The 10,162-nt window shown below is 37.6% G+C and overlaps 1 protein-coding gene across 5 annotated transcripts in view; it reads right to left on the bottom strand.

Moving 5' to 3' along the window:
- GABRB1 (gamma-aminobutyric acid type A receptor subunit beta1) overlaps positions 1–10,162 on the bottom strand; it is a 129,554-nt gene that overhangs the window by 26,434 nt on the left and 92,958 nt on the right. For all 5 annotated transcript variants that reach the window (XR_010616599.1, XM_065697863.1, XM_065697869.1 and 2 more), the window contains one exon: positions 2,080–2,162. Coding sequence is in view for 4 of the 5 variants with exons in the window: in XM_065697863.1 (XP_065553935.1) it covers positions 2,080–2,162 (83 nt within the window). In the remaining variant the exon portion in view is untranslated. The remainder of the gene's footprint in view (positions 1–2,079; positions 2,163–10,162) is intronic.

Raw genomic sequence — 10,162 nt, forward strand, 5'->3', positions numbered from 1 at the left:
CTACTGCATCTGTTGAGGTGATTTAATATGGTGCATAACCAGTATGTCCTTCCAGAGGCATCCATGTGCATGTTGAACAGCGAAGAGAGAATAAGCTAGTGCGCTGACTCAGGACTGCAGATATTGAAGTGCTTCACAGGGAACCTTGACGATACTGTCTCTCTGCTACTCTTTCCGAGACGTCTGCCTGCAGTGCCAAAACACTAGGATTTTAAAAATAAACCCCATTATTTTTGAATCTCTAAAGAAATAAATGGGCAGGTTCTGTTCAGACAATGTCCTCTAATAAATTTTCATTAAGCCTGCTGTGAATGTTTACTTGACTGAAATCTTTTGCTGGTGAAATAAAAGGTTTGTTGTTTTCAACCTGGCAAAGAATCTCTAAAATCACTATAAAATGACATCCCGGGAAAAGGAGCAAAAGCAAATAATTTTTTGGAAAACATTTCCAGTTTCTTACCAAACAATTTAAAATCCAAGTGAAAAGCTGAAGCTCCACTGACTTATATTAAGGCTGATATTGCTTATGCACTTAAAAAAGCCCAAAATACTTCATTATGGAAAGTAATTTTGAAGGTGTGTTTTAAGTAAGGCATCTTTCTGCTGCCATCAAATATAAATTATAAACAAGTATAAACATCGGGCTGAGAGCCCATCTTGTGTCTCATCAGTGCTCTAGACTGACTATATGCTTTTTTCAGTGCCTGATAGTCACCACCTCACAGATACTTTGAGATATATTACATTTATGTATAAACAAGTGATGAAAACCTCTGCACTCCAGAATAAACTGATTTTTTTCCCAATACATTTTTTAAGATTCAAAGTGACTTCAGCTTTGGCTTAGACTTTTTTATTTTATATTTGTGTTGCAATGATATTAGATACCTTTTTCATGAATATTCCACTGTTTTGACACTGTGGAAATGTTTTTGTCAAATCTAAGCAACTGAAGACTAATGGAATGCTTTTGAAAATTGATGCCGAGGGGTTATGAGCAATTTAACCTCTTTTCAGTCCACAGCAAAATCTGATGAGTTTCTGCAGAAGGATACTGTACTTACTGGGCTTGTGAGAGCTGTCAGTTCCTTGAATGGGATGTGCTACAAACAATGAAAGCCATCACTTTTGTTGATGACATAGGTATGAGGAAATTATTTTGGTTAATCCTGGATCAGCTTGGTTCTCTGTTTGTTTAACACTCCAAACTATCCATCAAAGCAGAGGTTCAAATACTAAGATTTTTCTCTCTCATCAGTAAATTGAACCAAGCTTCAGTATTTGGGGAAATCTGTTAATCTTTCCTAAAACCTCATACTTTAGAGACAAGTATTATTACAAGAAAATATTGCTTAGCTCTGACAGTGCAACAGTTGTAATGTGAAAAATGGAAATTCTTAGGAAAAGTATGCATTATTTTGCCTTGGACTTTATGTAGTCTTAACCAGATTGTTCAGGCAGTGCTCTGTGGTCAGTGGCAGCCGCTGGTTTGACCAATGACACAGTCAGAATTTTTTTAAAAAACTTAGATAGGCATTTCTCTAAATGCTAGCATTATACAAAATATAAAGACAACGACGCCTTGATCCTGTGCTCATGGAAGACGCTGACAAAGCTGTCACTGACCTTGGTGCTGAAGGAGCAAGTTGTTTCCTTTTATAAGCTCCAAGTGTTTGGTAAAAGCAATTGATCAATCCTGCCGCCACTATGTGGAGTAGTTTTTAATCTTGTGGTTAGATTTGAATGCACTGAGGTGAAGCAATTAATTCAAGTTCTGTGGTGATTATGCACTGAAGATAGACAGTGCTCAGTTGCTGTCCTCTGATCTAACCATCAAGAAATACTCTTCTCCCTTCATTTACAAGAGATTTTGAAAGACATCTTTCAATGTTGGATCAACCAGTATTGTGAATTAAAGATATTTTGGCTGGTGTATTATGGAAATATATTAGGTATGTTCAGTGTGCAAGCTCACTGGACACACAGTATTTAAACAACTTGCTCCTGTTTTGCCTGAACTGTGAATGTCTTTCAATCCACAGTTGTCATTCGGTCAACCCTCTCCCTCCAATAACTTACAGCTTTCAATTTCTAGTGTGCAGTTTTGTTCATCCAGAGGATATCTGCGTAGATCCATCATGCAAGCAGCTGTTGTAGTGATCCTGAAAGAGGAGGGTGAAAAAAATAATCAGATTTGAAACCACATTTTACTTGTTTGAGAAGGCACAATTTTGTATAGTGGCTTTTCTGTTTGTTTAAATACAGACTGGTTATGCACATGGATTCCTGGCACACAGGCTTTACATATCTTGTAAAACATGGTGAAATAATTTACACAGCACAATATACTGGTTATAGTATAAAGCATCCTGGCATATGCTAAATACTGTAAAACAGAATTTTGACTGAAAACTTCATGTGCTAAAGTGTTCAGTGTTTTGAAGAACATTCAGTGAAATTTCTACTTGGACATCTTATTTTTAATGCCCTTAATTTAGACATCTTCAAACTGTTCTGCAAAATATTTTATTTAGAACTTGGACTGCTGACAAGTTTCTTTGTTCATTTTGTTGTTACCTACTGCTGTTTAAATTTTGTTTGATAGGTAGGTGCATTTTCATTCATGCTGTGGAAATATTGGGAATATCTGATTATTTTTATGGTTTCATAAGCAGTTTATCATTAACTGTGATAATTGTACATTACCTCTTAAAAGTGGCAGGATGCTATCAAACACTTGTGAAATATAATATTATATGGTGGTTACTTGATGAACATTGAGAGTAGCATTGGGATCTTCCAGAACTTTGCTCCTTCTAGAGGGCATGTGAGCTGATATTCGGTCCCTGAAGATATTCTTCATAGCCTAAGCCTTTTTAGAAGTCTGTTCCTCTCCTCCTCTTGCACTGTAAATCACAGAGCATCTAAGCAAATACCTGCTGTTAAGCCCATAAACCTTGGGAGAAAGGTTAAGTGACTATGTGAGGACAATGGTCAAATTACAGATTCTTTTAAAGATCCGTTTAAGAAAGACACTCACAGTGGTGCGTTCAAACTCAGACCAGTAAGTTATCACCTGTATTTGCCTTTTTTTGTGATAGAAGTGTTCTTAAATCCTTATAAGACTTCTGTAGTTGTGAATGGGCAAACTTGGCTTGCAATTTTATTGTTCTCTCTCTCCCCCAGCAATTCCTACCTGAGAAATGCAAATAACCTATTTTCTTGATCTGGATTTGGTCCTGGTCCTCCAGTTATGTGTCAATTAATGCTATAGGAATGCATCTAGAAATTTTATTTTTGATGTGCTAAAAGCCAAGCACACTTACATCTGTATTAGCATCATAATGTTTGCTGTCACAGAACTGACATAATTCAAAGAAAAAAAAATGCCACATGCTTCATTACTGTGACATTCTTCAAATTATCCTAAGTCTACAAAATCCATCTCTCTAGCTGTGTATAAGGAACATCTAGCGAGTCCATGGAACTACTCTAGAATACTGTAAAGTACCGTGGAAATGGTATATTTATGCTTTTCCTTAGGCTGATTTGCATATGTCTTAACAGGTATTGCATTTATCATAGGAAAGGTCAGGGGCATCAGCAGAGGTAGGACCTCATTTAATTCAGCCATGTACCAAATATACCTTACTGAGAAGATGTGCAATAATCATTTGTCAGATGGCTACTTAGGAATGCTTAACATCACACATAACAGTATACTAACATTAGTCACAGTTAAATGCTTTTAAATGAAGGCTTCATAGAGCAGTGTTTTGTTCCCAATTAATAAGTTGGCCTTTATGGTAATTTAGTTCATCTATATCAACCAGATTCATTCATGTGTATCCAGAAGTAGAAGCTGACATAGTGTATCCTAGACCACGGAGTTACAGTGACCAGCTATTTCCTAAAAGCCAGCATATCTGTACTGCTGACCTCTGCAGTTTTGCATATCCCACATAAGCTACATAAGAAATAGTAATTTGTTGCACTTTATAACGTCAGTGCAAATTATTTGTGCAGCAGTAAATTATGCAATTGTTGCATACCTGAGATCTAAATATTCTATGTATTTTTTTTCCTGTAATTCTGACAACTGTATTTTCTTCTCTCAATTTGTGCAGAATTTGGTGCACTGGTTAGTTTGGTGTGACTCATCACTACTATAATCTAAGAACAAAAATGAGTGTATGTGTGACTAAGACACTGCATTGCTAATTGGGCGTGAGGTCTGGAAGTATTAGTAGTATGCAGAAGAAAGGTAATAAAAGCTCTAGTACTGATTTCTGGTTGCAGTAAGTGATACAAACCTACCTAGCTTGTCAATTGATAATTTTTCATCTTTCATCCTTGTTGAATCACTCCTTGTATGCTGCAAGGAAAGGTAAAACAGAAGCACTTGATCTATATTCTCTGCTTCCCTCAGCTCTGCTTTGCATTCCCTATAGGGCCAGTCTACATACCTTGGGGAAAGTCAAAGGTGGTGGCGGTGAGCAGCTTTCCATCTCATGACTCTTTTAACCCCTTAGCAGCAGTGCTGAATGCTACTGTGGCTCCCTGCTGCAATAGCAAGCAGTTGCTTTCAGGGAAGAGGGGAACGACAGGGTTTTAGCTGAAGTTTGCAGAGATGAAAGCTGCACAACACGAGATGCAAAGGACAACTGGAGACTACTGTCTAGCAGGTGGTGGAGGGTGGCTGTCAAGAAGCTTGGAGTTTGTGGTTTCCAGCAGCAGGAGAAAGGATCCTGCCTCACTTGTAGACCCACAACTGTGGAAGCAGTACAGTGTCCCGAGCAGGGGGGCTGACAAGCAGCATTTGCCCAAGGATTTTTCCAGCTGAGCCTGATGTGTGTCCAGTGTGAATGTGAAAAGGCAGGTGGAAGGAGAGGGAGTCAGCAACCTACTAACACAGTGTGGTGCCTCCTAAAGCTGGAAGCACTTTATTGGGAATCTTAGTCTTTCTGGGAAACAGCTACTTGTAAGTTCGGTAGGAGTGCTCTAGGATCCATCAACATTCATTACCTGTAGTTCATAAATCTGCTTTTCGAGCATTTCTGTCTCTCATGGTAGATCTCAGCTGTGTAAAATTTTTAATGGTGTTATGCTCTGGATAACCACAAAACTTGCTTAAGGACATAAATTAAACTCAGATTGCTGTCTCAATTAAAAAAAAAAAAAAAAATCTGGTCTTTTATTATAAGTAGAATAAAATCCCAAACCTGTTACTGGCTGCAGTCCCTCAGTGCAGGCAATAACTGATGGCTTGCACATGCACCAGAAGCTTAAAAATGAAGACATTCAAATGCAGAATACATCAAAGGCTGTAATGGCAGGAAGGGGAATGGAACAGTCTGAAGATAGGGCAAAGCTGCAATAAATCTGTGTTCAGGAGGATTAGTCCTGAAAGTCCCTGGGCACAAGTAGCTTGTGGAAATGGTGAAATATCATGAGGCTCTGTAAAAGTTTAAGTGGAGGACTAATCTGACACTTGAAGCAGAGCTATTTATATCTCAGAGTAGGATATGCTTCTTCCAGGCTTTCCATTCTTAAAATGTGTTTTAAGTTCCAGTATTGCAGCTAATTTGTTTTGTCTGTACACTGCCTTTTACCCTGTGATCCTTGCACTCTTCAGATTCATTTGAATCTAACATATAACTTACAAAAACTGAAAAAATATAAACAAATTATAAAAATGGGATTAAAAAGAAGACAAGCAATTTGGTGGAAACATATCATTATGGAGCTTCATTTGCTTCATGTCAGTACTCAGACATACTGAAATGGCGTGAAGTCTGCATTGTTAACAGGCAGGATAAATAACATTTGCAAAAAAGGCAGAATTAACTGGTTTTGGTTTTTTGTTTTATTTGGCTTGGAGTTCAAGTTATGTGATCCACTGCTTAGCTTTTGTTTTGATGTCTGACTGTCTGAATACTGTATTCTTACTGTATAGTCAAGTTATTTTTAGCCAAAAATTATATGAAAGAAAACAGTGATGTCCCGTATGTACAAAACTGACTTCCTTAGGTAATACCGTCAAAGGTTTCTCTGCAGGGCAGCAGGTCTTGTAGGAATGAATGATGAAGAATACTTTGGGTTAAGTCCTCAGTAAGCAGCTAAAGTAAGTTCAGAATGAATATGGGAAGTGGAGTTACAGTTCAGTACTGAGAGCGTTTCATCAAAATGCTGTCAAAAAGCTGTGCCTCAATTCTTGAGATAGAAATAGAAGCAATGTTTAAGACAGCAATGACACCAAAATGTGGAGATGATCAGAGGTAAGCAATGCAAATTCTGTTGTGAAATGTTTCCTTCATTTGGAGGACAGGTATCAAATTTTAATATGTTCATTCTTTTTTCTCTCAGTCAACAGAGCATAAACTATAAATGTATATGAAGTTATGAAATGGGATGGACTTTTTTTTTGCTTTAAAGCAAAATAAAAACTTGAAATCAAATAAAGAATTACCATGCTTCTCTTAACCACTGCAGGGCTGGAACTCCAGTACACACTGGAAATAGGCTTTCATATCCCAGGTAAAACACTGATTTTATGAAATCAGTGTTAATTTAACTTCAGTGGTATCAGGGAACTTAATCCCATAGCAACTGCTTGACATCAGAACCCAGTCCCATATCCCTGGTGTGATTTGCATAATTTTTCTGGAACTGTGAAGAACCTTGATGTTTAAGATTTAATGGGATGTCTGTTAGGGAGAGTTATTGAAGGAACAGATGAAGGCATAAAAAACGTACATTTGACAGCAGAAAAAAAAAAAGTGCATTTAATTGGCATTTTCTATTCTGTCCATGCCATGCACAAGGTTTACACTTGTCCAGCCTGTTAACACTGTAAATTTCCAAGCAAAGCCTGAGTGCTTGATCCTGGCAGAAAATGTCAGCTCTGAATCTGCAAACATGCCCAACTTGTAGTGTTTGAAAGAGACGATTTACAGGATGTACATTTGAGCATTAGCATTATTTGAGTTGGTAGTGTGTATATTATATAATGTAGTGTGTACTTGGGAAATCTATGTTTGACAGTCTGTGTATTGCTTGTCTGGTCAAATCCTATTAAAAAGAAGTTACAAGTGTTAGTAAAATTGGGAAGGGCCAACAGGTGAATAAATAATAACATTTTCATTGATCTCATTAGAAGCTGAGAGAAAAGTGGAATATTGGGTCCTGAGCTAGATAGAGTAAAAGTAGATAATTAGTGTTAGATATGAGTACATCAGCATGTAGAAAACATTTTTTTTTAGATTGGAAATTATTATAATCTGGCTATTTGTAAAATTTAGTTATATTTTGGATACTTTTTAATTTGTTTTATTTTTATATCTTTGACTCTAAGGAGGCAAGCTGTCAACACCTAGGTCACTGCTGTGGACTACATATTTTGAGATAACACTCAAGTTTATAAGGAAAGCTTTTGTATGGATTTAGGTTAGCAAGTACGACACACATTTCCCTTTAATGTTGTTCAGAGAAACAGTAGAGTTGCATAAACATGAAAAAATAAAAAGTGTGTTGAGGAAGATGTGTACACAGAAATATAACTTTCAAAGAGATAAAGCTGTAAGCAGCTGAGAACCAGGTCTTGCTCAAGAAGGGCACAACAACCTCTCTTATATTGGGTAAAGTGACCTGTTAAGTCACACAAAGATGAGGACAGGAAAAATGTGTCAGGTTGGTTTATCATGGATCATTTCATCAGTTATGCTCACTGCTGGGCCCCAAAGATGGCACCACCTCTGAAGAGAGTATTGATGATGAAGGACTGATGAAGGCAGTGCTCACACACAATGAATTTTGTCATGTTATTCCATTGTCAGTGTTATGCACCATATGAATTGCCAAGGTCAACCTATTGCTGGTAAGTTGCTTGAGCTTTCTTTCAGACGGAAGTCCTGGAAGAGTCAAAATGCTATTATTAAATAATCTTTCCCATCAATCATGGTAGTACAGCCTAATCCTGTGGGGTATGCTCACTATGTCTTAGGCAAGGGCAAGCCACTGATTTAGTGCACAGTGTGACATCCATCTGAGAGAAAGAATGAATTGCAGGTGGGTTTTTTATATGTCCAGACAGTTACCAGCTCTGATGCAGAGGATGTTGGCTTACAGTAAGCATGTGCCTAGTCTTGCAATTTTAGTTTGCTTCAATTAATATTCTTTAACATAACCCAGGCACTAGTTTCTTACATTGCTTTTGTGCCTTTTTCACTTACTAAAACTCATGAGTTCTCTAAGAATACCTGGTAGTTTGGTGGTGAGGGCAAGGTAAAGCAAGAAATCAGAAATAATCTTAAGCTCTTCTCAAGCTACTTGCCCTTATTAATTGTTGGGGATAACAGGCTAATGGGCCTTAGGCCTGGCCTTTTGTCAGAATTTTTAATGTTCTGACCTGTGACCAAGTTAACAACTTAAGTGGAAGCCTACTCCTCACCACTTTGTAGTCCATCTCAGGCTATTTGTCATTCCCTGAATCCTTTCTTTCTAACTCACCCAGCACATTTATATGGGCAGCCTGCATGTGCAATAAATGAGTTTGGGGTAGTGTTTCTCAGGGAAGCAAGGTCTAACTTCCTTCACATGGTCTAATACACTCTAGAAAATGGGTGGAAATAGTCCACACTTCTACAGGAATTACAGTAGTACAAGCAAGACTGGTTGCAAAAGAGGAACATGTATCCATGATATTTCACTCCTGCATGCCCAGGAAATGTTTTCTGTTCCGAATACTTGATCTAGTCTGTTGGACCTGTGCACAAATGGTGGCACTGTTGGGTCTTTAGAGCTCTAGTTATGAGTGTTTCTGCTGAGTTACATGTGACCTGAAGTTTTGAAAGGCAAGTAGAAGTGGGTGCAGTGCATTGTAACATCTTTAGTGTGTATGGTAACGATTTTTTTTTAAAAGCCTGAGCCACTGGATCATGTAGACAGATGAGATGTGGTCATAGTTACAAAATACCTAAAAAAACCCCCAAAACTTAGTTCTTTTTTAGATATACACAATGGCAATATGTGCAAAATTAAAAAGGAGAGCTCTTGGACTTGTGCATTTGTAGATTCATTTATGCCTTTGTAAGCAAGCTTATGATGGTGTCAGACTGAGTCACTGGCATTTTGTGCTGAGTTGGAGCAGGTGTAAATAACTAATGCATGCTACAAACCACAAGAGCTACAGCGCTGTATCTTTATCTCTGGCAATTCCAGACGTTCAGGCTGAGTGAACTATTAAAGACTACAGTATGAGATTCAGCTCTGTGCTACCATCTATTTAATGATATGTAAATATTCTTTTGCTGGACTGAACTGACTTTGAGTTTGAAACATGTTATCCATCTGCTGTTCATTGCTTTTTACCCTCTTACAGACTGTATTTTTGTATTTGCTATTTTTATTTATTTTGGTTTATAATGATGAAGGTCTGTTTGCTGGAAAAGGTCACTTGCTGTCTTCCTTTAAGGACCCCAGGTTCAGCAATTTCTGGTTGGTGTGGGTGGGCCAGGCTATGGCATGTCAGGTGTCAAGGTGAACCTGATGGGAAGGGTTCGTTACACTCCTTCCCTGTCTGCATTATGTTAATTTTAAGTTTATTCAGTGATCCCCATTGAAACCTATCACTACGCTATCATGCTCAGTGTATTTTAAAATTTGAGTTGGGCTAGAAGCTGGTGATATGAAGGTAAGTTGTTGAGTCAGTAAAAGAAAGATGAGTATATTAAAACCACTAGCTTAATGGGTATTGGGATATTGGGAGTTGGACTAGATGACCTTTGAAGGTCCCTTCCAACCCAAACTATTTTATGATTCTATGATTCTATATTTATCCCTGAACACGAGGGGTTCACAATGAACCCAGTCTTTGAATGTAGAGATATGCAAGTGCCTAACAGTGCAAAGCATAACCTAACACAATAATATCCACTTGTAAAGATCTAGAAATAGGAAAAAAAAAAGAAAAAATCACTAAAATGTTCTAATGTAACTTCTTAAATATTAGCAAAAAAGCTCTCTTTCTTTGGTGCTTGTAAGCCAAATTTCAGTGCAATGAGAATTTTTACGGCACAGCTATGAACCCATGAAAATAAATTTTATAATATAAATCCAAAGAGAACTATAACTATACCAGGGCAAACAAGATGCTTCAATAAAA

This window comes from Lathamus discolor, chromosome 1, assembly GCF_037157495.1.
Source record: "Lathamus discolor isolate bLatDis1 chromosome 1, bLatDis1.hap1, whole genome shotgun sequence".
Taxonomy (NCBI): Eukaryota; Metazoa; Chordata; class Aves; order Psittaciformes; family Psittacidae; genus Lathamus; species Lathamus discolor.